The 26,744-nt window shown below is 42.5% G+C and overlaps 1 protein-coding gene across 2 annotated transcripts; it reads left to right on the forward strand.

Annotated features, from left to right (window-relative positions):
- The first annotated feature begins 4,885 nt into the window (after positions 1-4,885).
- Positions 4,886-23,174, forward strand: pmp22b (peripheral myelin protein 22b). 2 transcript variants are annotated; one of them, XM_042342279.1, is made up of 5 exons: positions 4,886-4,904; positions 7,280-7,388; positions 7,928-8,021; positions 12,103-12,243; positions 20,199-23,174. In XM_042342279.1, exons 2-5 carry the CDS (start codon positions 7,311-7,313, stop codon positions 20,363-20,365), a joined length of 480 nt encoding a protein of 159 aa, XP_042198213.1. In that variant the 5' UTR covers positions 4,886-4,904; positions 7,280-7,310; the 3' UTR covers positions 20,366-23,174.
- The last annotated feature ends 3,570 nt before the right edge of the window (positions 23,175-26,744 follow it).

A 26,744-nucleotide genomic window follows, 5' to 3' on the forward strand; every position in this document is an offset into this window, starting at 1 on the left:
TATAAATCCAAGTTGTTGTTGTTGTTACCCAATTCTGGAAACTATTAGACACAAGTTGGCAAGAGCCGAGGCTTGGGAAGCCCAGAGTGTGTGTTGGGGTAACTACTGGAGTCTAACCAACTAAGATCACATAGCTTGACATTGATAGCACTGAGGGTTGATGTAAACGACAAATTTCATTTATACAGCGCTCTTCACATAGGATAGCATCCTTGAGCTCTTTAAGGAGTGACGTAAACCTGGAAGGAGGATGGCAACATAAAAATAGCAGAAATCAGAGGGGAGAAGCAACAGAGAATGAAGGAAGAGAGTAGGATGAGGGTGAGGCTGAGTTAGAGAGCCACAGGTGTGAAACAGCAGTCGATATATACACGTAGAGGAAAATTTGTTATATACAAATGTCTCATTTTCTTAAGAGAAGTAACAGGTTTGGTCAGTAAATGGAGAATTGCTACCCCCAGGGAGTTCCAGCAGATGTGGGAGCGGAATGGAAAACAGACTCATCGTAAGCCATCTATTATGGGAGGCCAGCCGTGAAACTCTAGAAACTCGCTTCCTCACTCCCTTCGCCTCGCCCCCTCTTTTCCTATTTTCAGGTCTCGGCTGAAGACCTTTCTTTTCGACCGCGCCTTTGGTCACCTTCCTCCCACTCCCCCCCTGGCTCCTCCCCCTCCCCCGGCTCGGTCCCGGGATCCGTTACTGTGAAGCGCTCTGAGATGCCATCCGGCGTGGAGGGCACTATATAAATCCGAGTTGTTGTTGTTATGTAGCGCTGGTATTTTCCACAGGTTATTATGACAATGCCGCAAGTTCAGTTCAGAAAGACGCAAGCCTTGAGGCCAAGGTACCAAAACAAAGCGATAACTCAGCCCCCAGCCCATCAGCCCCAAGACTTTTGTGAGTGCTCTAACTGTAACTCTCCTCATGGCCTACATGATGAATGTAACTTTTCGCACACAGTGCATACTGAGTCTTGTACAGATGTATCCTGGCTACTCTACTGTGTGGGGATATAATAATAGAAATAATACAATAATAACTATAATCCTTGCATTTGATACAGCGCCTTATCAAGTCATCGAGATATCTCAAAGTGCTTCATCCGATCTGGTCCAGCAACGCAGAATTTCCAGCTGAGTTTATTACACTTTCAGTAATCCCAAAAATGCACATACACAAAAATGCATTTATCTCTAAATATCCTGCTATATTCCTCCCCCCACCCCCACCCCCACAAAAAAAATGCCTGACCTTCCACCCCTCCATCAATGACAGACACAGCCTTAAATATCTTCCATGGGATGTGCAACTGATAAGCTCGATTTAGGAAAAAAACTTAGATATTAATAATAGTAATAATAATAATCCTTGCATTTGATACAGCACTTTTCACGTCTTCTCAACATCTCAAAGCGCTTCACAGAATATGCTGTAAAGTGAATTGACTGTATATTTGTGGGCAGCCAATTGCACACAGCAATGTCCCACAAACAGTTGTGGATTGAAAATGGCCAATTTATTATTGTTTTTGGAGGGATTATTATTAGGTGTGTGGAGTAAGGAAACTTGCCCAAGGTTTCGCCCTCTGCCTGGAATTGAACCCAGGTGTCTCGCTTGCAAGGCGAGTGCTCTAACCACTGAGCTACAGGACTCCACAGTCAATTCATTCAAATGTTCATTCAAATTGTAACCGAAAATGAGCAAATGTTCCAACCTGTGTTTTGCCTCCCAGTGCTAAGGCTGGTCATTAAGGTTAGGCGATAAAACTGACTCTTTAATTCCAAATAAAAGTCACAATCTTTTCACAAAATTAGTGCTGGATCTCTTTGTTGATTTTCGTTGACAAGGTAAGAAACAATAATAACAAATCTTGCATTTGTTATAGGGTCTTTGATATAGAATATACTATAAAGTGAATTGACTGTAGATTTTGTGGGCAAAACGCAGCATCCAATGGTGAAAGACAGCATAGTTAGATGCAAAGCTTGGAATAGAACTCATACAATGTAAAGCACATATGATAATGGAAATGACCGTTGTTGTCTCAATGTATAAACATGCCAATCTCTTATTGGACATTGATAAGCCGTTTTTACTTGGTGGTAAACCTAAAATGAGGGCGCATGAATAAAGGGTGACCAAGTACCAACACAAATTTACATTTATATAGCAACTCTCACATCATATAAGCTCTCTGGGACGCTGCCCCACGTGAAATGAGCTATATAAATGTGAGTAGCTGTTGTTGTTGTATATAGCACCGTCCTTGGGAGGACATCCTAAGACACTAAGGGAATTCAAATGAACTTCTTTTGCAGAGAATGATAATAATAATCCTTGCATTTGATATTTCGCTTTATCACATCTTCCAGATGTGTCAATGCGCTTCACAGAATATACTGTAAAGTGAATTGACTACATATATCGTGGGTGAAACGCGGCAGCCAATTGCGCACCGCAATGTCTCACAAACAGTTGTGGATTAAGTGACCAAATTATTTTTTTTGAAGGGATTATTACCCCAGAAAACCAATCCGCAAATCGACCAACAACCGGGTTCCTACTTACTGCTAGGTAAACAGAGTCGTGTAGAGGAAGGAAACTTGACCAACGTTTCGCAGTGCCTGGAGTTGAACCCAGGTCCCTCGCTTGCGAGGTGAGTGCTCTAACCACTGAGCTTATGGTGAGATGTGAAACTCACTGTGGTTGAAGCAACAACAATAAGCAGAAAGCATCAATGTATTTAGGAGGAAACAACAACAACAAGATTACAGTTGTATAGCGCCTCTCACGTCGGGAGGATGTCCCAAAGCGCTGGAGAGTGACAGCATTCAGACCCAAGCTGGGGTCAGGGGGGAAGAAGGGAGGGGAGGGGAAGGGGGTGACTGATGGCATGGTCAAAGAGGAGGGTTTTGAGGTGGGACTTAAAGGAGGCTAAGGAGGGGGTGAGGCGGAGTGACTGGGGGATGGAGTTCCAGAGATTGGGGGCAGAGTGGCTAAAGCCTCTCCCGCCAATGGTGGGGTGGGTGGGGCGGGGGACATGGAGCAGGCTGGAGCCGACTGAGCGGAGGGAGGGGGCAGGTTGGTAGGGGGTTAAAAGGTCACAGAGGTAGGGTGGGGTGAGGCCATTGAGGGCTTTATAGGTGAGGACCAGGATCTTGAACTGAATCCTCTGAAGTGTGATGTATACGTGAAGGAGAGGGTAATAGGAAGTGCCGAGTCTCGTGTGGGGTATAAACACCACCACGGATGAGTTGGGCAGAATGGATGGTTTCCATGCTGTGATGTTCTATATGATTCCGTTACAATAAATTCCTTTGCCAAATAGTTGTCTAATTCCCTCTTGAATTTGCTGACACAATCTGCCTCCACCTCTCTGGTTGGCTGCTTCATTTCACGCTGCTCCGAACTCCTGTCAGTGGATCCGAATTTCTAAATCAGGGCAGGAGAAGCCGCGAGAAGCCGTGTCTCCACAGAATAGAAACGATTACAATCTCTGGTCAGAGTCCATTTGGCTCTCAGGGTAGGGTGAGATGCTCAGGGAGCACCCATGAGCCAACACCCTGGGACGTGATCTGTTGTTGTTGTTGTTGGTGGTGGTTGGTGGGTGGCTGGATATAATCGCTGCTGCATCTGCAGAGAGTATCCTGTTGACAATAATGGGAAAGGCTGAGCACAGCTGAGTCACTGAGATTCCTGTGGGCAGGGACTGGATTTCACCAGTTTTCCAGGAGCTGCGTCGGGTTTGTCCTCAGAAGTAGTCATCAATTCCAGCGTTGTCACAGTTTCCGACAGCGTTGTCACAGTTACTCACTCTCCGGGATTCTTCCGATAACCCAAGGGCCATGACCTTTGCGGAATCGTTTGCTATTAAGCTCCAGAAGTTCATTAACCCATTGTGCCCTGGCCTAGGATCCCAAGATCTACAAACGTTCATTCATAAATTTCCCAAATTGTGACTTTATCCAGTACATCAGTTATCATTACGGGTGGTGGGGAGGGGAGAGTGAAGGGGTTGGGGCATTTATTCACAGAGGCTGGGAATAACACAACACATGGGGATGGGTTTGGGGGGGGAGGGGATTTTGTTGCATTTTTGTAATACGTTCAAGAGATACTAAAACATTTCAGATTTCATCCCAAAGCAACATGGGGCCATGGCACAGTGGGCAAAGGTAGCACCGGGTCCCTTCCATCAGAGAAAAAAAGAAACAGAAACTACAAACAATTTGCTTTCATTGATGTGAAGCAGTGGTATTGTGACAGTGGGAAAAGTGAGAGAGTAGATGTGTGCACAGGATTTACTATAATAATAATAATGCTTGCATTTGATACAGCGCCTTATTGCGTCTTTGAGACGTCTCAAATCGCATCACAGGACATACTGTAAAGTAGATTGACTGTGTATTGTGTGGGCGAAACGCGGCAGCAAATTGCACACAGCAGTCGTGGATTGATGCCCACAAAACTATTACCCCAGTTATGCAATCCGCCAATCAACTAACAACCAGGTTCCTACTTACTGCTAGGTAACCAGAGGCGTGAGGAGTAAGGAAACCTGCCTAAGGTTTCACCCCGCCTGGGAATCAAACCAGGATCCTCTCGCTCGCTCGCGAGTAACCCGCTGCGCTACGGGACGTCACGGAGACGGGTTTAGTGCGGCGGAGGGCCCGAGCTTTTTCGGCGCTTTGTTGACATCTCCAATCATTTCAGCTTCTTAACTTTCAGAAGAAAGATCCCACTGAGAGAGAGAGAGAAAGAGAGAGAGAGAGAGAGAGAGGCAAAAGCTTCTTGTGGGGATGCCTGGGCTGGAACCAATGAGCTGACACACACACACCCCTCGACGCTGCGTGTGATGGTTGGGGCGTTGGTCACCACTAAAGTGAACCACTTTATAACTTCAGGTTAGTTTGACAGCAGTTTGGTGTGTTGCTGACTGTCCCAAGGATAGATTGCATTGGAAAACTATCCCTGAGTAAGTACTTTTCCCTCCTGTTAACCTAAGCATCCAGGAATAACTCTGCCCCACGTCCAAATCCAGGGATATAAAGTTGGAAACGTATTCTGTTACTTTTTTTTTCAGCTGAAAGTGTATTTTTTTCTAAAAAAAATTTTAATTAGAAATCTTCGAAGTGTCTTGTCTTCAGGGTCGGATTTGTTGCATTTTGCGCTTGATGTTTGCTTCTGCTTTCGAGTCTCCCAAGAAAAACTTTTAAGACTTCAGAAAGTAAGAAAGTTATATTACCTATTTTTTTAAAAAAAAACAAGGAATGTGCGAAAGTTTTAATCTGAATTTCGAGGCTTTCAATAGGCGTTTCCAACAGCCCCACAGATCAGATCAGGAGCTAAACTCGTCCCCTATTTAGTTTTTTAAAACTTTTTTTAATAAAAAAGAAATCCAAATTAAAAGCAATTTCTGAACGAGCTTTAGTCCCTGTGTTACTGTGTGTAAAACTCCACCACGTCAGGGCGCTGAGCTGGAAAGTTTGGAAAGGTTTTTTTTTGTCTCCACTTTTTGGAGATTCTGAACAGACTTCAATAATTTCATTTAATTATAACATAATTTAAAGTTTTACTCCACACGTTATGTTTCTTTTCAAATGAAAAATACACAAACCACAGGGGAATTCGGAGCTGTAGATGTGTGTGCAATTGGTTAAGGTTAGATCACTGTGTGTGTGTAGTTAAGGTTAGATCACTGTGTGTGTGTAGTTAAGGTTAGATCACTGTGTGTGTGTAGTTAAGGTTAGATGACTGTGTGTAGTTAAGGTTAGATGACTGTGTGTAGTTAAGGTTAGATCACTGTGTGAGTGTAGTTAAGGTTAGATGACTGTGTGTGTGTAGTTAAGGTTAGATGACTGTGTGTGTGTAGTTAAGGTTAGATCACTGTGTGAGTGTAGTTAAGGTTAGATGACTGTGTGTGTAGTTGGTTAAGGTTAGATCACTGTGTGTGTGTAGTTAAGGTTAGATCAATGTGTGTGTGTAGTTAAGGTTAGATCACTGTGTGTGTGTTAGTTAAGGTTAGATCACTGAGTGTGTAGTTAAGGTTAGATCACTGTGTGTGTAGTTAAGGTTAGATCACTGTGTGTGTGTAGTTAAGGTTAGATGACTGTGTGTGTAGTTAAGGTTAGATGACTGTGTGTGTGTAGTTAAGGTTAGATCACTGTGTGAGTGTAGTTAAGGTTAGATGACTGTGTGTGTGTAGTTAAGGTTAGATGACTGTGTGTGTAGTTAAGGTTAGATGTTGCAGTCTGATTTAATTCACATCAAATGTTGGGCTGTCAGGACATTGGCGTCTTTGTGAATAACGGGGCTGTGATGGGCTGAGACCCTGATCCTGGGGTTAGTGTTAACATCTCTCAGTCACTTTCACCATTTCACAACACAAATCCATATTAATCCACAGTCTGTCCCGAGTTAAGGCAGACAGACACCAGGAGATCTGCGATTAATAAGGGGTGCAATTTTTAATTTTTTTTTTAAAAAAACTCAGATTTAACGGGAAATGATTAAAAAGACGTTATTATGGATTTTTTTTTTAAAAAAGTTGGAATAAATTAATCAATAGTTTGGAGATGGTACATTTGCAATGTGAATGATTGGAATGCGGATGGGGTGGGTGTGAGGGGGAGATGTTTAGGGAATGTGGGGTGTGATCTGAGCACAACTCTATTTTGCTTGTGGCATCCTGGCTGTGTGCAACAGAAAGTTATTAGAATATAACCATCATAACAGTAACGGGTTTCTTCCCAGTAGTTTGAGGTGAGAGCAAAAAAGGTTGAGCACAAATGTTTACTTGTGGCTCTGCACATTGGGGCTGGGTGTTGTGTGTGGTGTTGTGTGTGGGTGTGTGTGTGTGTTGGGGGGTGGGTTGGGGAGAGAGAAAAAGAGATGCAATTTTTTTTTACAATCAGAAAGGTGTCAGAAAGGCCTTACCCGGCGAAAAATGCATTATTTGTTTCAAAAAATGACACAGAAATATAATAGTAATAATAATAAAAGTGCATCCAAAGCAACTCTGCTGCCAGTCTGAGCCTGTAACAATGCTGTGGTGTGGGGAGTGCAGCAGCGCCTCCTGCTGGTCACCACTGGAGCTGTCAGCATTACATTGCAGACACGCCCTGGGGTTTCAATAAGATCATTCACTCACTGCAGTGCTGAACGAACCATACATAGTCGCAATCTCTTGCCCAACAGTGCTATTGCAGGACAAACTTACTCCCCTCTCTCTCTCTCTCTCTCTTGTGTTTGTTTTTCCTCTCTCTTTCTCTCCCTCAAGCTTCCAGTTATCCACCTGAAATATCTCCAAAATGATTCTGTTGTTGGCTGGGATCATTTTGCTGCACATCGCAGTTCTGGTGCTTCTCCTCGTCTCCACTATCGTCAATGTAAGTACAACAGGCAGTTTGCACACTGTCAAAGCATCGCAAGGCAAGTGATATTACCTTGGGAGGGGCGGGGGGGGGGGGGGGGGAAAGGCAAGTATTTATTTTCCCCCCTATATGTCTCCGCTGATGTTTGCTATATTGCGTGAACAAGAGTGCAGGTTGCGAAAGAATTCGTAATTGTTTTTAAAAAAAATGCATCGATTTTGCTTAGAAGCTTCACTGCTGGTTATCAGTTTACAGTTGAAGTATAACTTGACAGTGGATTGATAGCGGACACATTTAGGACTGAGGTGTGCGGCATCGATGAGGTTTTAGATTATTTTGTTTTGTGAAAGCTATTTGGGTGTAGTAGAGCGGAGAATAGAGCGAAAAGTAAACCCCTTTTTAAAATATTAACTTAAGGGATTTTTAAAAATATATATATATATAAAGCTACGATTATTTAAATGATCATTTCATGCTTGTCGTTTGAGTCAGGTTTTAGTTGGTGAGTTTTGTTTAGTAAAACCCTGGTGCTGTGTGTTGTGTTTCTGTGCCAGACCTGGTGGTATTTTGGAGAGAACACCACTATTGATCTCTGGCAGAACTGCACATGGATGGATTCCTGGAATTGCGTCACTTATTCCACAAATGGTGAGTTTTACATTTCTTCCCTCCTCCTACCCCCCTCACCCCCCACTCTTCCTCCTGCTCCTCCAGGGATATGTTGCTTACAACTTCACAAAGTTACAAGTGCAAAGGGGCTATGAATTTGAAATGAACAAAATATGTGTGTAGAAAGAGTTGCCGTTGCCTTTAAATAGTGTGTGGGCTATTTAAATTTGTGACCCTGCGGTGCAGTAAGGACCGACACAAATTCTACGATCGATTGCTATTTACTAATACAAATTAGTAAAGAAATTTGTATCAAACTTGTAGGTTTCATCAGCTCAAGCAACCCAGAATTCTGGGATTTTGCTTACACTAGTGCCTGATTATACCGTTTACAAGTACATGCACTGGGTAGTGTACAGATGTGACATTATCAGGCTAATCAATCAGTAACGTAGCACTCGCTGCTGGAACCTGGACACTGTTAAAAGTCTCTGAAAGTGGGTGCGGTTCTGGCTACTGGCGAGGTCTGGTGGCGCCTAGTGGCCGATGGGCACAGCTGCATCGAGTGGGACAAGTCAAATTGATCCCAACCTCTCACTCACATCTTGGCAACGTGTTGTTGCAGTCGACTCAGCAGTTTGCAGCCAGGGACTGTGCGGGGCTCAATCACTGGCTGAATCCCATCCATTTGCGCAGAGTCAGCAGAAATTCCACATTCATTCAAGTTCACTCAGATCGAACTAATGCTTTGTAACCGGTTAGATTTTGTCACCGCAATTTCATAAATTGTGTATTTAAAAAGATGTTGCTGATTACAGCGAGCGCCCTGGGGCGGCGGGCGGGGGTGGGGGGGGGGGGCTGGTCTGATCTAAATTAGGACACACTTTGCAGAGAGTTTTAAATGTTAACGGTTGAATTGCTGGGGATCTGGCACGGGGAGCGGGGATGTTAGACTTTTTCCAGGAACACAAATCAAACAATACTAAACGAGAATTGATAGACATTAAGAATCAGCTCGCTTATTTAGAATTATTCAGCCTCCGCTTAAAATTGATGGCAATTTAAAAAAAATGTTCTTAATTTTGTTGGCTTAAGTTGTTTCTTTCACCATCCCCTCCTTAGTTGCACATGACTGAAACATAATTTATTATTGCTACTGACAGCAAATCTATCAAATTTAATAAATTGTTTATTTATTAACAGTGTATTTGTTATAACGGGCTTTAATATAATAATATAATTAATTTATAAAATAAGTCTTTCACTTTGAGAGTTCCTGTTACAAAGCATTCTTATCTATGACTGAATATTCAAGAGAAAATCTTATAGCTGCAATAAAATCAGCCTGAGGAAGCTCAGATTTTTTTAAAAGAAAAGGTAGGATTTGTACACAAGGTTAGGTGGTGATTTTAACTGAATACGTTCACATTTTGACAGCTGAGATGGATAGGTCAGAGTATTAAGGGATACGGGCAGGTAATTGGACTTGAGGTACAGATCAGCTATGATCGTATAGAATGGTGGAACAGGGTCGAGGGGCTGAATGGCCTCCTCCTGTTTCCATATTTCTAATTCTTAGCAGATGAAATAGGAAATGCTGTTCCTCTTAGAGGACCAAATGGACAACAGGTTGGTTTAAAAAAAAAAATATATGGTGTTCAAAAATTTAAAGTTAGTTTGTGATTTCAGTATAAATAAAGTAAATGAAAATGTAAATAGTTTAAAATGGAACAGAAACAAGTGGAGCGCAAAGGAGAAAGTAGCAATGAACAATAATAATAACACGAGTTTTGCTCTGATGCAGGGCACAAGATCATAGCAATGGACCATGCTTAATTTCAGGGAGTAAACATATTCTTAAATTCCCTACATTGAAGCCAAAGCTACCTAAAGATCGGCTGCTGAACACATTCTCCCTAAAATGGTTCTGATGACTTGCCACAAGCCATAGTTTGGGGTCAAAGCGCCATGCATCTGTCAATTGCGCAGATCCTTGTGAAAAGAATATCAAGAGGGTGTGAGGGGTGAGCAGGAGAGTGTGGTTAGATTGAATAGTTTATGTGGAGAAAACCCCAGCTCAGATTTGTTCTATGAACAGTACAGAGCTGCTTCATTTCTGCACAGCTCTGATTACAATGACCAGGAGCTTTCTGTCAGCCAGTTTACTCCCCAACCAATGTGATAAGATGCTTCCTCACCTGGTTGGCTGATGATCGGACAGGAAACTCTGGCACACCACCAAGAAATACCCTCTTTTCAACTGGTTGTCTGGGTGGAGGTCTCAAGCACCTGCAGTTTTCCCTTTCCGCTCATATTGGAGTTATCTTGAAAGCACAGTCCTTAAATGCGAGCATTATTAGTTATGAGTAGACTGTGAAATTGAAGAAAAGATTGATTTTCAATGACGGTAAATTCTAGCAGTGTCCTGGATGGCTGCGATGCTCACAGCAGCTTCTCCTTAAGGACATAGTGACAGACCAAAACCAACGGGCTCACCTTTCAATCAATTTGAGTCAGTTATTTTGAAGGATTGAGGCTACGCCTTGCTTAAAGCTGAGCCAGTGGCTCTGTGTGAGGCTGAAGGGCATTGAGGTGTAGCTCGTCTGACAATTGTTGCAAAGAATGTGAGGTCAAGATTAGGAGTTCCTAGAACCAAGCAGATGATATTTTTTTCTCTCCTCCCAGAAGGTTATCAGAATGCAGAGGGAATATTGAGCAGAATCATATAGCAGGAAATGAGATAAATATATGGAGAGGAAATGCGTGAGAGGGTGTGGGGACGGAGCTGAGAATAGAGATTAAGAGAGATGTCTTAATTGGAAAAGTAAACACTGACAATAATATAAAATGACCTCTGATTGTGTCATAGATTCTGTGGTTCATCCTCGTGTGTAATTTGTGGTATTTGTGAAATTCTGTGATTTCTGGAAATGATCAATTGTGGAGAAAGACCAGAGAACAAAGTGTCTCAGCTTTTTTTTGTGCGTTTTCATGGCATTTGGAAACCGCGATGATCAGTTTTGCAAAGTTACGCTTCATTGGGCTTCTTTCTGTTTGTCCAGCCAAACAAGCCATTGGCCATCAAGTTGATGAGATGATGAACCAAGATTAGAACACGCATATAACAAGCCAATACATTCATTGGTGGCTCCCAAAATTCTGCTCTGCAATTAATCAACCATTCTGTGAGGTTGCATGACTTGAAGCCTTATGGCGATTCACTGTCAAGCTGCCACGTCTTGTCCTTTAAAACTATGGAGTATTTTGGAAAAGTCTTAAATTTACCCTTAATTTGGAAGTGAGTTTCCCTCCGTTCCCAAAAAGAAACGGCTTCCAATATTAAGACTGAAATTAAAATTTTGAGATTGTGCAAAAATTCTGGGAAATTCTTAAGACTTATGGCCAAAGCCAAGAGGCATGATTATTTTATTTTTGGGGAAGACTTGAGGCTTTAAAGCCCAAAATGTAATGAGTTCTATACTTTATTTAATGACAATAACATGAGGTCTGTTTGTAATGCTTAACTTTGGACTCATCTTCACCGGGATTGGATCCAGCTGTGCTCACATGGGGATGACAGATGACATGGGCCAAATGATGTCCGTTCCATTTAGTTCATTAATATTCTGCCTAACTGCAGCGTAAAGCTTTATAATTCTGAATGTGCCAAGTCAGAAAGAGACTGTTTGATTGGGATTCTCAATTAAGATCTGGAGATGTATTGTATTGCAACACATTTCTCAAAGGTATCTGTAAACAAAACCGATGGGCTTCACTACCCAAGGAGATACTTAGTCTCACAGGCCTTTCTTCATTCATTCACCCCACGAGTGATTGAGGGTGACAATAATGTGACAAGTAGACTGTAACCCAACATAGCTGGGACTCAGTGAAGCAACTCTGTGTAGTCTTCCTCTGCAACAACCCAGCTTAGATCTGACCACAGCTACATCCTCCTGAATGTCACACTTCAGGGCATCTGACCCAAGTCTCGCTCACAGTTGTCCATCTGTGGTTGAGTTACTTCTGGTCTCTGTTGCTGACTGTTACAGAATCTGTGATTGAATTTGTGATTGAAAGGATTCCTGACTGTACATTCTGTTTTTGCTGTGTTCTCCAGAGTGGCTGCAGGCCGTCCAGGCTATGATGATCCTGTCCATCATCTTCAGCTTCCTGTCGGTGATTCTCTTCTTCTGTCAGCTCTTCACACTGCAGAAGGGCGGTCGCTTCTACATCACCGGCACCTTCCAGCTGCTGGCAGGTAGGTCTAGTCTCCCTGTGTAAAATACATAAATAATTCAATTGCCTGCTTCCTAATTCTGTTGCACTATGAATCATTCAGTGCCCTTAATTGCTGAAGCGTATGAAGATTATTGGAGTGTGTGAAGATGCTGGAAGGCTAGATCTCCGTGTCGCCATCTGCAATAATTGGAACTATTCTTAAATTCTCCACTCAGTGGTGTGCCATCCACCACTCTGTTCCTCTGGAACTCCATCCCATAATCCCTCCGCCTCGCCTCTCCCTTGCCTCCTTCAAGACCCATCTCAAGACCCTCCTCTTCGACTGTGCCTTATGTCACCCTCCTTTTTTTCCCCCCATGGTCCCCACCCTTCCCAATCCGGCCCCCAACTCGGGTCCAAAATACTGATTGTCCAACCCCTTGGGATTTTCTCCTGACGTGAAAGGCGCCATACAAATGTGATTTTGTTGTTGTTCAAGGGCTTCTATATCAGCAGGTTTAGCACCGGTATAGTCAGTCAGTCAACCATACCGGTGAATCATCAGAGATAACATTTCGAATAAAAGCTGAGTGGGAAAGGATTCCCAAGGGCTGATCCAGAGCCAATTTAGATTGAAGACTTCAGGATTACGCAATAGGCTGATATCTGAGTACTAGACCTCAGGAAAGGAAAAGTGCTTTAGCTTTTTAAAAGTTCTTTCAGCCCTTGCCTGTTGTAAATATTGGCCACGCTCCATGCTTTGTCTACTCCTGGTCCAATTGACTTGACTTTAATGTTTTTGTCCCATACACGTGTGATGTTAATAATAATACATGCATTTTGATACAGCGCCTTATAACATCTTCGAGACGTCTCAAAGAGCTTCACAGAATATACTGTAAATGGAATTGACTGTATATTGTGGATGAAATGTGGCAGCCAATTGCGCACAGCAGTGTCCCACAAACAGTCGGAGATTGAAGTGACCAATTTATTATTAGTTTTTTGAAGGAATTATTAACCCCAGAAAAGCGATCCACCAATCCACTTAAAAAATGGGTTCCTACTTACTGCTAGGTAAACAGAGTCATATGGAGTAAGGAAACTTGCCCAACATTTCGCCCAGCCGGGTATTGAACTCACTTGCGAGGCAAGTGCTCTAACCACTGAGCTACAGGATTCCATTTCACTTGTGATCTTCAGTTGTTCATTGGAGAAAAATGGCGATCATTGGAAGACCTTCTAAATTGTTTAGGAGTTTCCTTTTAAACAAAACACAGAGTCCCCGAAATTTCTTATGGTCTTTGCCTGAAGACTGCCGTCCCAATAAGTTCGCTCAGAATTGTGGGAAGTTCTTCAATCCCTTCTTAATTTAGGAGCAGTGATTTTCACGGTTCTTAAAGAATATAAGAGTGAATTTCTTAAGACTTTCCACAATTCAATCTTAAATTTTAAGACAAAACTGTGTCACAGGTTAAGATTAGATGGAATGTCAAACCAGGGTTGAAGAGCTCCTTTCATTACTGGAGTGTGTCCAGTGAAATTCATGGTTGGAATTGTAAAACAAAATCTTGAAATAATAATAATAATAATAATCCTTGCATTTGATATAGTGCTTTTCACGTCGGGAGGACATCCCAAAGCGCTTCACAGAACACACTGTAAAGTGAATTGACTGTATAAATAACAAACGGGGTTTAATTCCACACCAGCATTTGTTCCAATAGTTGAGATAGTGTGAGAGATATTTTGTTTATCACTGCCTTGCACACTGCCTTGCGTTATAAAGCCATCCCTTCTAAGTCAGGTGCTCTGTGATTGGCTTCACTGTGTGGATCAGTTGGCTTCTCCTGGGCTACAAAAATGGCCAACTTCTGGAATGTTAGATCACTGCCGATATCACTTCCTGGATGTTGCGTCACTCTCTATGTGCTGACATTGCTTCCTGTGCACAGGGAGTACTGTTGATGTCACTTCTCAAAGCTTCCTGCGCTTGTTTTGTGTGTGCAGCACGCAGGACGTGGCATCAGCGCCAAGCTGATAACACAGAAGTCAGCCGTGTTTTAGTGTGTGCTTATCAGGCAGGGCCTGAGACTGTGGACCCAGTCTGACAGCAGTATAACAGTGTTGGTGTGTATTTTAGTGTCGGGTAGGTGAGTGATGACCAGAAGGAGAAAATACAATACAAAATCACATTTGTTTTGGGAGGACGTCCCAAGGAGCTGGATAGAAATGAATACACATGCCATCTAGCAAGGACACAGATAGACTTTCAAATAAATAGATGTGAGAGAATCAGAAATACATTACTTATGGACTGAAGCTCACTCATTGCAATTAGCCACTCTTGACCTGGTGGTCTTTTATAAGCCTCACCTTTTATAAGCCACACCTCACTGGAAAGACAGCAAACCTTATGGATGGTTGGATTCCACCTGCTGGAGATTGAACGCATGTGAATGGAGTACATTGACTGAACCCATGCATTCAGCAAATCTCCAATGTGGGTGCGCCTAGAAATGTGTGTGTGTCTATGTGTGTGTGTGTGTGTGTGTGTGTGTGTATATATATATATGTGTGTGTGTGTCTGTACTTATGTTTGTAACTTCTGTACAGGGTTAGAGCGTGCAGGTTCAGGGTTGTTCACAGGGTTTGAGGATATTGTATTGTCCATTGAAGGTTTGAGGGGTGGGTTTGGGAACTGCAATGTCCTTTATTGTCTGTACCTGGAAACACTGACATTACTAAGTGAAAGGAATGGGTGTCACACAAACAGTGGTCAACAGGAAGCTGACAGGAAGATAAAATTCTCTACCCAATGTAAGGAGTGAGTCAAGTACCTTCCATTGTTGGGTAAATGAGGGTGAAAGTTGTGGCATTTGTTCTGTTCCTTAATAAACCCCAGTAATAGAAATAATAATCAAAATCCTTACATTTCATGTTGGGGGAAGCACTTCTCATGATGTATCGTAAAGTGTAGTGACTGTATAAATTGTAGTCAAATGAGAATTAAGGATTACTGCTAATTGTAAACAAACATAATAATAATTGCATTTTATATAGCGCCTTATCATGTCTTCGAGTTGTCTCAAAGCGCTCAAAGAATATACTGTAAAGTGAAATGACTGTATATTTGTGGGTGAAACGCAGCAACCAATTGCACACAGCAGTGTCCCACAAGCAGTCGTGGATTGAGTGACCAATTTTTTTTGTTTGAAGGAATTATTACCCCTGGAAAAGTGATTTACCAATTGACTAACAACCGGGTTCCTACTTACTGCTAGGTAAACAGAGGCATGTGTGTGGTGTAAACAAATTTGCCCAATATTTCACCCTGCCAGGGAATTGAACGCAGATCTCTGGTTAATTTCTCCGATGATTAACTTGTATTGTTTTTTTTGTAAGTGAGCAAAGCCAGGTTCGGGCTGTCCCAAGGGAGTAAGTAAACTTTTTAAGTTTTGAGTCAAAGTTGAATCAATAACAACAACAATTTGATTGTATGCAGTGCCCTTCACGTGGGGTAGCATCCTGGAGTGCTTCACAATAGCAGAGTTTGACCCCCAATCCCGGGGGAGAGGGAGGGGGGAGGTGACCGTAAGCCCGATCGAAAAAGAAGGTCTTTATGCGGGATTTGAAAGTCGGGAGGGAGGGGGCAAGGTGGACGGATTGAGGACGAGCGTTCCAGAATTTCGGTGTGGGGGGGNTTCATTCAGCTCTGGCAATGCCCAATCTATTTCCATTGTCGTATGTTTGGGAATAAAAATCTCAGTCGCTCATTGAGAAAGAAAAGGTAGTGTCTGATTTAGCTGTGAGCAGCCTGTGGGAGAAACCATTTTAATGATGTCAGGGGTGGCTGAGGGCTGGGTTCATGGTTTCAGGGCCTTAATTATTCTTGGGCATAATTAAAGAAGTTAATGTCTTAACTGCGTCATCTCATATTTTTAAACAAAAGAGATTTACATCATTCAGATCCACGCAGGAACTATGTGAAGAAAATGATAAATATTAGCATAACTTAGAGAAAGTTATCTAAACCTGATGTGGGAGTGGGGGCACAAGGCACAGGGGAGTTAGGGTGTAGATTTCCTGGTCAAATTGTAATTGTTCGTTGCCTTTAAATCCAACGGCCATGTTCAGTAACTACCAACAAATCAAATTACATTTGTATAGCGGGAGGACATCCAAAGGCGCTGAAACTTGTTCCCAGGTTGTGTGGTAGACTAATGTCATCTTACTTGCTTTAGTTCACAATCATAGTACTTTAGAATACCTTATCTTCCTCTTGGTCTCAGAGATGGAGCACCTGGGGTCATAGGGACTAGAGATGGTGGCAGATTCTGTACACAGAGGTCCGAGCTGGGATAGCTGATCCGGCCAGAGCGCCAGTGGATTCACAGGGTTATACTGCACACAGGGTGTTCCTCCAGTGGAGCTGCCAAAACCTGCAGCACAACAAACAATGAAAGACATGACAGTCTGCGCTGAGCCTGAGCCGGGCAAACAAACCATAACATGAACACACTGCCTTGGCTAAATTCCTAAATGCGATTTGTAACCTTGAGTTTTATTGCTAGACTTGAGTGAGTGCGCTCCAATGCAAAGAACATATTAAACCATTTGAGCAGTGAAGCTTGTTTTGGCAAGTGAGATAAAAACAGTCAGGCTATTTTTAACAGGGGAGGGTGTAGTTCAGCCTGTGCTGAGGGCTTGTGGCATCTGACTTAAGTAATTGAGTAATTCACTATATCCAGAGCTGCCTTCAGTGGGTGAAGCTCCAAATGGCTTGACGGGCTTTGAGGGTCTGAAATCAAAAGAAAAGCAAGTTAAGGACATTGACATTCTGCTGACTATTTGAAAAGAGGAGGGAGTTTCTCTCTCTCTCCCGGTGTCCTGGCTGACAATCCCCCAAATAAAATCGGTCGCTCAGTCCATGACAGTTTGTGAGATGCTGCTATGCGCGGTTGGCTGCCATGTTTCCCCCACAAAACACACAGTCACTCCACTTTGTGGTATATCCTGTCAAGCGCTTTGAGACGTCACAACGACGTGATAGGGTGCAGTATCAAATGCAAGGATTATTATTATGCCAACTCAATGTACATTTATGTGCTTTGGATCAGAAGTGCAAGGTGTGCTATAGAATCATATTTCGGAGCTGTGTTGGGATCTATCTGACCTTGGCACTAAAAGTAGCCGTTGTTTTTGCTACGTCTACGGAATAAACATAGGAATTTAGGAACAGGAGAAAGCCATAAAGAGCATCAAGGTCATTCTGTCACAGACCTTGGTCTATGCTCTATCATCCTCCCCAATCCCACTTGCCATCCTTCCTGTCTTTCTTTAATGGAGTAAAGTTTACAGTGATCATCATCTGTGCATTTTATCGCCTACAAAATTGATGAATGCTATTTTGGGTGTTTGGTGTAATGTACTAAATGACCAGTAGATGGCAGTTCCTCTCTCTCTGTCTCAGCATTGCCATTCTCTTGGTTCACAGTGAGATTCGAAGGCTACATTTGATTTGAAGTTGAGAGAGAATTTCTTGGTTAGCTCACAGCTTCTGCAGTGATTTCTAAATATTTGTGTTGCCTTTGATTTGTTTCTGTGCCTAAGTCTTGTGAATCATAGTAAAATCTGCCCTGTTCTCCCAGTTGCGTGAGACAGAAGGTTTTCACAGAAGCTTTGCGTGCTTGTGGGCACCTGAATACGGCTGTGTGCGAACGTGAATCTTCTGTCTGAATTGCATCGGGCATGAAGGGCAGCTGGAAACACTTCTACACTGCTCACACCCTAGGCGCAGGGCAAATAAAGCTTCTTGTGGGTTAAAATTGCATTCCTAAACCATTCCCTTCTGTATGGAACGAGATTCAGTTGTGTTCAGTTACGTCTATTCCAGCACACATCATGTGCTGTGGAATAATCTACGTAATTTTTAGGAAACATGACTATCGGGATTACATCAGGCCACAGCATGGTATTGAGAGCAACAAGTAGTTTGCTTGCTGTATTTCATTTGAAGATTAAGGGAATTGGATAGGTACTCGTGGAGTCCTGTAGCTCAGTGGTTAGAGCACTCGCTTTGCAAGCGAGAGACCTGGGTTCAATTCCAGGCAGAGGGCGAAACCTTGGGCAAGTTTCCTTACTCCACACAGAGCCTAATAATAATCCCTCCAAAAAAACAAAACAATAATAAATTGGTCATTTTCAATCTACGACTGTTTGTGGGACACTGCTGTGCACAATTGGCTGCTGAGTTTTCGCCCACAAATAGACTATAAATTCACTTTACAGTCTATTCTGTAAAGCGTTTGAGATATCGAGAAGACGTGAAAAGCGCTATATCAAATGCAAGGATTATTATTACTTGAAGAGGAAAAATTTACAAGGATTATGGGGAAAGAGCGGGGGAGTGGGACTGATTGGGTAGCTCTTCCAAATAGCTGGCACAGGCACGATGGGTCTCTGGAACCCAGTTGTTAGTCGATTGATGGATCACTTTTCTGGGGATAGCAATTCCTTTTGCGCTCTAATATTCTATGTGCAGTAGATCCTCCCCCATTATAGTGTTCGCCTGGAAAACAGTCACTATACTTTACAGTATATCTTGTAAAGTGTTTTAAGACGCCCTCTCAATGTGAAAGGTGCTTTTTCAAATGTAAGTAATATGATGGATGGAGAGGAGGGGTCCAAAAAATTGCAACCTATGTTATAACCGAATTCTACACTTACAAAAAAAATAGTCAACTTCTTGGTTATGTGCCTAGTGCGCAGGAAGTGAGATCAGCTATTTTTAGCATGAGACCCGCTGGCACATGGGAAACGCATGCAGTGAAAGGGGGTCCCACAGCATTCACATTGTGGAGACCTGTAGCTTAGTGGTTAGAGCACTCGCCTCACAAGCGAGACCTGAGTTTGATTCCCGGTCGGGTGGGGCGAAGCATTGGGCAAGTTTCCTTACTCCACACGCTTCTGTTTGCCCAACAGTAAGTAGGAACCCAGTTGTTAGTCGATTAGCAGATTGCTTTTCTGAGGATAATAATTGTTTTACAGTACATTCTGTGAAGCACTTTGAGATGTATTTAATACAACGCCTTATCACATCTTTGAGACAAGTATTATTGTAAGAAAATACACATTATAACCAGGTTCTATTGTGGGTAGCAAGTCGAAGAGACGAGGGTGTATGAGGGGTTTGAACTGACGGGTATTGACAAGCTGGATAGTGGATGCCTCTTCCATCGGTAGAGGACATTGAAATTAGAGCTAAAATGTTTAGAAATCTGAAAATATCGTTTCACAACAGAGAGTTGTGAGAATGTGGAAAGCAACAACAATTTACAATTAATTGACCCACTGCCTCCACAGGCTGTAGAAGCCGAATAAATTGAAATGTTTAAAGAGAGGCAGATATTTGAGATGCAAGGCTGGAATGTAAGGAGTATGAAGAAAAGGCGGAGAAACAGGATTAAAAGATCTGCAATGATCTCGTAAAATGACAGAACAGGTTGCCTCTTGTGACTTTATCATTTGTGGAGATGATTGATCAGATTATTATGGAGTTGAGATGTTGGACACAGTACCTCAACTAATGTTTTTTTTAAAAATTTATGCATTATTTTTAGTTATATATACTTTAAAAAATATACATGCAGTGAATTTCATTTCTCATGCCTCCAGTTTCTCTGCCTTTCAGAGTCCCTTCACCTCACTCTCTCCCTTATCTTCAAAGCCCATCTCAAGACCCTTTCTTTTCGACCTCACCTTTGGTCACCGTCCAACTCCCTACAATCCCTGCCCTCCACCCCTCCTCATCCCAACCCCCAGCTCGGGTCCAAATCCCTGACTGTCCAAATCCTTGGAAAGGCAGACGCGAAAGGCAGGCGCTGTTTATATCTTAATTTATTGTCGTTGATTCAATGTTATTTGGTTTCATTAGAAATGTCTGGGTTTTAAATTGAATAAAAATAAAATAATAACAAATGTGTTTTATTGCAGGGCTTTGCGTGATGACTGGTGCAGCCATATACACGGTGTGGTACCGGGAAATCCACAATCAGCACCACACCGGTACCTATGGATATGCCTACATTCTGGCATGGGTGGCATTCCCCCTGGCCATATGCAGCGGGATAATCTACGTGATTCTAAGGAAACGTGAATGATTCGTCCCTAGGTTACAACGCCTCGCGCAACATTGCCTTCGAGAAGAATTAAAAACAAAGAGAAAGAAAACATTTACTGTTTAATTTGAAGATGTATATAGTATCTATGGTTTAAAACCTATTTATAACACTTTTTACATGTATGTACATAGTATGTTTTGCTTTTTTTTGACAGAAAACCCTATTTGCAAGCTAATTAAAAAGTGCCGAGAGAACGTTCATTTTTAACAAGTTTTATTAAAAAAGACAAACCCAAATCCTGCAAACAATTTTTTTATTATTTTCTTTTGGAATATAAAAATATATTAACCCCAAAAAAGCGCATGTACAAACTCTGCTGCTAAATAAACTAGCCGGCACATTTTTCAAATAGATTACTCGTGTAGATATTAAAACATTTACAATCTTCAATGGTGCTATGTATCTACCATTCCTTGTAATAACCAATAGAGGTCTCAATGGAGTTACTATTTGCGGACAAAATAAAAAAGGTTAAATAAATGCTTTAATTCTACAGAATCTACTCGGTCTAAATATTTCTGCATGAGCAGTTTGCTGTAGCAATACCAGGGATAGTACTAAAGTACTAAAGTAGAGCTAGGAGTCGTCATGTTTAGCAATGTGTGTAAGTTGCTTTGAATGTCCAAGATTGAACACTGTCCAGTGTAATGAGGCTCATTGTTACTTAAGATGGTGATCTGATTTGGATCTGTAACTGCCTGCTAACCACCTGTTCCAATTTTCTCCCACTCTTTTCCCCCTCCCCACCCCTCGAAGGCAAGATCTTGTGAACTGGCTGTAGGGATCTCTGCTGGGGATCTTCGCTATGAGGATTTTCTGGCTTATTCTTTGTTTGGAAAAGCCAAAACAACAATAACAACTTGCACCGATATAGCGCCTTCCACCCAAGGTAGCGTCTCAGAGCGCTTTAAAGTGGCCGAGCAGGGTCCCTGAGCAGACAGCGAAGGGTCTCGGATGCATGATACCAAATGCCACACTCTGCTGTACTTTATCCCCTCCCTCCCAGCAGCCAAAGCAAGACAAACATTGTGGCTCACAAACCAACACAAAACACACACAACACTGTGCAGTATGGCTGCACATAAGGCAATGGCTGCTGAATATTCAGAGCTGCTTTTGATTAACTTACACTATTCGTTAGAGAAGCCAGAGGGCTGTAAATCAGGGTAGATTATACTTTAATTGCACAATGCATGCTTTTAAACTACAATTAAACTTCTTAATCTACCCACTGAGTAACAGAGAGATGTTGGAATTAACACTAACGACGGTTTACTAGAATTGTGTTTTTTTTTAAAAAGAAAATAAATATTGTCGACATTTATGCAGCTGAGCAGTTTAAGCAAACATCAAACGGGACCAGAGCGAAAAAATAGCTTTTGTTTTAATTGAAAAAGGCAAAAGATTGTTGCAAACAAATTAATGTAATATTTTCCAGTGAATTTGGGCAACGGCCAAAATATTTCAGTGTTCCACAAAGGACCGTGCATCGTGTGTTGTGATAGTAATGGTTTAAGTAGATAGAGAACGGGTTGGAACTGCCCAGATATTTCTATAGTTTGCAGGAGCTTTGCTAACTGCAAGGCAGAACACACTTCAGTGAAAGTTTGAACGTGCACATAAGCCATGGGCGTTTGATTGATTCAGACAGAGTGTAGCTGTCAGTCTGTGTGAAGCGGGCTTGAATTTGCCATTGTTGCCTCATTGAAGAGCCATTTCACTGTAAACCCTTTTGAAGGCTGAAGTGATCATGTTTCAATATTTTTTCAAATTGGTCTTTCCTCCAAAGTGAAGTTGGGATGGGTTGCTCCTCTTTGCTCTTGTGAAGGGCGCATCAAAACAACGCTTTATACCTCGAAAGGGGTTGAAATGATAGTATCGTTTGCCTTTATTGAGACCGTTGCATTAGTTGTATTCAACAGGCAGTGATGTGTTAGCCTTTAATTGTGTCCAGAATCCCTTCTGGGTCAAAATCTGCAAAACATCTGCCCCTGTTTCTTTGTAAAAACCCAGTGTTTTCCAAGAGGTTCACACGATGTAGAGCAGGTAGGAAACCCAAAGGCACTGGGTGTCTCCTCTGTACAGCTGTGCCCAAACCTTTCAGCATTGGTCCACAGCTCTCGGAACAACCTCCCTGACAGAGCTTTGCTTAACTCACGGAGTTATCCCTGGGGGGTGCCTGAACACAGCGAGCAGGAAAAAGTGATGAAACTTTGCATTTGACAGTCATGTTTGGGCTGCAAGCTGTGTTGGACCAGGGCACTGTTTATCTTCTAGAGGAGAGAACTTGCTGTGGCTTGGGAGCAGGATGCTGTTGCTGTCTTATTTACCAGTTTTTAAAGTCTGCTGGTTACTGTGCTGTCCGCAGCCACTATTTTAAGCCAAAGTTAACCACTGTCATGAAGAAGTTGTGGTAAAACTAAGTCTTGTCATTACTAGAAAAGGAAATGATGTATGTGCGGCTAATGTAATACTTTGATGTAATATGAAATATACACTAGTGACTACATTTATTATGCAATTGTGAAGAAGCCTATTCCTGTTTACATGGTGCGCTCCGGAGAGGAACAAAGTAATGAAGTCCTTTTGCTCGCACTCCCTCCGACCTTTTCTGCAGAACTCTCTCTCCATGTGTTACTGCCATCCAGCGAGACTCGCAGGGAGGCTGTGTTGGGGGATTGCATTTGGTGTCGTCCTAACAGAAAATGCCTTAGTCCTGTGTATAAGTACGGTGTTTGATGTACTTGAATAATGATGAAAATAAATAATACTGGTGCATCTGTGCAAACCGTTGTCCTTTCGCCAAATTACAATACACATCCAATAACTTGTATTTACACTACGTCCTTCAGATAGTGTCTCGGAGCCTTTCACGTCAGGACGATGTCCCAAGGCGCTTGACATAAACTGGCCTACAAACTACTTACCTTGCAGTAATATATAATAATAATCCTTGCATTTGAGATGGCGCCTTATATCACGTCTTCGAGACGTCTCAGCGCTTCACAGCACAAACTGTAAAGTGAAGTGGCTGTATAGTTTTGTAGGTGAAATACTGAGGCCAATTGCACAGTGGTATGTCCTACAAATAGTCGCGGATTGAGCGACCACATTTTTGAAATATATATTATAACGTAGATTTTAAAGTGCATTTTATTTTATTTTTAATTCTTTCGCTTTATATCCTCATAAAGACTTTCTGTCTGTATGTAACCCCTGCTCTCCCTGCCCTCCAACCCCAGACATTGGGACATTGGTAAGGATTTGGGCTCCAGGCTGCTGGTATCTCCTAGCCTTTGCTGTTGTCCACCTACCTGACCTTGAACTCTCTTGAGATTAAATAGACAGGGTGTTTCAGGTAGAGAGAATGCACATTCCATACCAAACAAACATAAACCACACATTTGAAACTCTTATCCAGCCTTCAGATGAGATGCTAAACCAAGTTCCTGGCTACCCATTCAGGTGGACGTTAATGATTCCATGGCACTATTCGAAAAGAAAAAGGAGTTTCTCTGAGAGGCCTGACCAACAATGCTCCCAAATAAAATTGGATCTTTACTTCAGGGCTCTTGGTGGGACATTGAGTGCAAATTGGTTGCTGCGTTCGCCTATAAAATACACAGTCACTATGCTTCACAACATTTATATGAACATGCAGACAGGACCTTGGTTTGCCATCTCATCATATGACAGTGCTTTTAATAATGGAGCTCTCCCCCAGCACTGCATTGGTGTACAGGCCTCGACTATGAGCTGGGGCTTAATGAGAACAAAGACAGCTCAGGGAACCTCTCTTCATAAAATCCAGGCCTCAGGGACTCCTTTCTTTGGATCCTCTCCAATATTCACTGTCCCATCAGCACTCAACATTAGTAATGTGGCCTCACAGGTGATCTACACAGGACAACTCCTTCTACTTATAGATACATTTTTTGCCTACAAAATATACAGTCAATTTACTTGACAGTATATTTTGTGAAGTGCTTTGAGATGACTCAAAGACGGAATAAGGAGTCATCTCAAATACAAGGCTTATTATTGTTATTATTATAAATGCTCGCCAGTTAAAACCTAGTTCAGAAGTTTTCTTGACAGGAGGTTGCCATTGACTGGATTTTAAACCTGCACCCCATCATGTCTGACTCCCCCTCCAACACCTTCCTTGTGCTGCTGGGGACTACCGACCTTCAGAAGATGAAACTGGGTAGAATCTAAAGTTCTCTGACCATGGAGTGAAGTCAAGTGAAGAGGTGATTTCTGTTTCCTGGAGCCTCTCTTGTACCCATCCCTTGCTAGTTTCCTTGTGAGGGATGAGTGGGTAAGGAACAATCACTAAATATGTAAGTCATACGTCATGGCTCAGCAGAAAACCACCCAGTGATGACCGTCTATTGGGGCAGCCTCTGAGAGACAGGTGGGTACTGGTGGTCGGGCATCCAGTATCTCTGCCCCCACACTCTGGAACTCTGTCCCGCAATCCCTCCACCTCACCTCTCCTCTCGCCTCTTTCAAGTCCCGCCTAAAGACCTTGCTCTTCGACAGTGCCTTCGGCCACCTTCCTACCACCACACCACCCCCACCACCGTCCTCCACCCCTACTGATCCCAACTCCCAGCTTGGGTTCAAAACCGCCTGACTGTCTAGCGCTTTGGGACGTCTTTCCGACGTGAAGCGCGCTACACAAGAGTTGTTGTTGTTGTTGTACATCAGACAAATGGTGAGTAGATGCCTATAGTTGGGCATCGAAAAATAAGCCAGTTGACTGCAGGCATATGTTCAATACATCTATATGGTTTCATTCTCAGATAGATTCACAAGAAGCTTCCTAAATCTAAGGTTTAACAGCCTTCAGAGAGAGTTAGCAGCTAATACTAATCTGTGCTCAGTGCAGGAGCCAAGCCTTAATCTCCTATTTCCAGTTTCTATGCTACCCCCTGGGGCCATGACCCTGTAACTGCAAATGATTAATGGCAACACGCAAATAAATATCTACATATCAGCACAATGCTTAATATCAGGCACAGGATTGATGTCCTAACACAATAGCTTGTATACAAGTTTCAAATAGTTTTTCCAAAGTTTTATGTTAATTTAAATTTCCCCCAACCTGCTGTTGTTGAGATGGCTGTGGAGTTCTGTAGCTCAGTGGTTAGAGCACTCGCTTCGCAAGCGAGAAACCTGGGCTTGATTCCTGGCAGGGCGAAACTTTGCGGTAAGTTTCCTTACTTCACGCACATGCCTGATAATAATCCCTCAAGGAAACAAATAAATAAAATAACAATTTGGTCACTCAATCCACGACTGTTTGTGGGACACTGCTGTGCGCAATTGGCTGCCGCGTTTCGTCCACAAATATACAGTCAATTCACTTTACAGTCTATTCTGTGAAGCGCTTTGAGATGTCTTGAAAACATGAAAAGTGCTATATCAAATGCTAGGATTATATTTTTATTATTAATAGTTTGACTTTTCGGCTCTATATCCAATGCAAGTATTACTGTGGAAGCTTACTTTTTTTTATTTTTGCTTAGGATCTCGATGACTAAGGTTTCAGCCACTAAACCCTGTTCTCAGCTACTTTCTTCCAAAATCCTTTTGATGTCTCTGCCTTCAAAACCCTCTTCCAAAGCCAGATGTCAGTGGTTAGACTCTGAGATGGATGGTTACGGATTCAAGTTGTACATTGGTATCTTGTGCTCATGGTCTGTGCTGACCCTACAGTGAGGTGCTGAGGGAGCATTGCATTGTTGAAGGTATGAAGATAGGTTTGAAAACTGGATCTGTTTCCAATATCCACGCAGGATAGCATCCTGGAACGCTTTACAGTGGTGAAGTCTGACAACGAGCCTGGGGGAGAGGGATTGGGGGGAGGTGACCGTAAGCACGATCAAAACAGAAGGCGTTTCGACGGGATTTGAAGGTGGGGCGGGAAGGAGCAAGGTGGAGGGAACTCCAGAGTTTCGGAGCCTACTTAGTGGCTGAAGGAATGGCCACTTTAATAGAGGTCTTCAAAATTCAAAAATGTCATGAGAAGATAGTCAGATATAACCTCTGCTGTTGGTTGAATTAATAATAAATAATAATAACACTCCTTGCATTTGATATAGCGGTTTTCACGTCTTTTAGACGTCTCAAAGTGTGTCACAGAATATGCTGTAAAGTGAATTGACTGTATATTTGTGAGCGAAAGCATACAGTCAGGATAGTCACTGGAAGAATTAAGGGAGAAGTTGGAAAAAAACTTTTCCCGCACAGACAGTATCTAGAACATATGATGAAGGAGCCAACACCAGCATACACTCAATGGTCTTAAAAATAATTATCCTTGAATTTGATACAGCGCCTTATCAGGTTG

This window comes from Callorhinchus milii, unplaced genomic scaffold (genome assembly GCF_018977255.1).
Source record: "Callorhinchus milii isolate IMCB2004 unplaced genomic scaffold, IMCB_Cmil_1.0 Scaffold20, whole genome shotgun sequence".
NCBI classification, from domain to species: Eukaryota; Metazoa; Chordata; class Chondrichthyes; order Chimaeriformes; family Callorhinchidae; genus Callorhinchus; species Callorhinchus milii.

What these genes read in the sequence shown, in the direction of transcription:
- pmp22b (XM_042342279.1), top strand. Translation starts at nt 7,311, where the DNA reads ATGATTCTGTTGTTGGCTGGGATCATTTTGCTGCACATCGCAGTTCTG. An exon ending in CGTCACTTATTCCACAAATG is followed by an intron (nt 8,022 to 12,102) that starts GTGAGTTTTACA and finishes TGTGTTCTCCAG; the next exon opens with AGTGGCTGCAGGCCGTCCAG. An exon ending in CACCTTCCAGCTGCTGGCAG is followed by an intron (nt 12,244 to 20,198) that starts GTAGGTCTAGTC and finishes GTTTTATTGCAG; the next exon opens with GGCTTTGCGTGATGACTGGT.